At 60.7% G+C, this 792-nt stretch overlaps 1 protein-coding gene across 1 annotated transcript in view; it reads right to left on the bottom strand.

Moving 5' to 3' along the window:
- Window positions 1–169, bottom strand: part of PSMD8 (proteasome 26S subunit, non-ATPase 8) — an 8160-nt gene extending 7991 nt beyond the window's left edge. The window contains exon 1 of the mRNA XM_008074329.1: window positions 114–169. Within this exon, the coding sequence (XP_008072520.1) occupies window positions 114–169 (56 nt within the window). The remainder of the gene's footprint in view (window positions 1–113) is intronic.
- Window positions 170–792: the final 623 nt, after the last annotated feature.

Below are 792 nucleotides of genomic sequence, written 5' to 3' on the forward strand. Positions count from 1 at the left end.
TCAGGCAATCCACTCACCTCAGCCTCCCAAGGCGCGGGATTACAGGCTGAGCCACCCAGCCCGGCTGTTACAATTATTAATAGCCCCGCTGGGAAACAAGGTCAGTGCCTGACCTGATGGAATCACAGGGCTGTGGGGACACCAGCACCTTCCGTTCCTGGCAGATCATCCCCACACTCTACTGGGGAAGGGGTAAATGGGCCACCCCCAAAATCTACATTGGGAGGGAGGGGGCGCTGACCTCCCCCATAGTCCAGCCCATACACCAATCCTCAGCAGACTCAGCGACTTGTTCGAGCCCATTTCTTTATACTCCCGCCCCAAAGCTCTCTGAGCCCCGTATTCTTATTCTCCACCCATAAGAATATTTCTCAGGTTCAGGTCTGTCCTCACACCTTGGCTGGCCCAGTCCCCCAACAGATGCGCCCCGAAGCCCCAGATCCCTCAGACACTGGCTCGGCCCAGTGTAAACCGCACACCCCAGCATCTCAGCATCACTATTTCGTCTCTCTGTGCAACCCCCATTCCCCACTTGGTCACGTCTGGAATCCGCCATCCGAAAAACTCCGACCAGACAGGCCTCTCAGTCCCCCAATGCCAACCCCTCCCTCGGGCCCGCCGCCACCCGTCCTTCCACGACCCCTGACGCCCACCCCCACCCCGTGTGGTCCTATCTGGTCCGTCCCGGCCTCTCCCACTTCCTGACCCCCCACCCCGCAGCCCGCCCTTCGGCTGTTCCGGATCTTTCGCCCTCTCGGATTCCCCAGCCCGCCTTGGTCTCGTCGGCGGGGA

This window comes from Carlito syrichta, unplaced genomic scaffold, assembly GCF_000164805.1.
Source record: "Carlito syrichta isolate Samal-C Ts95f unplaced genomic scaffold, Tarsius_syrichta-2.0.1 Scaffold316389, whole genome shotgun sequence".
NCBI lineage: Eukaryota > Metazoa > Chordata > Mammalia > Primates > Tarsiidae > Carlito > Carlito syrichta.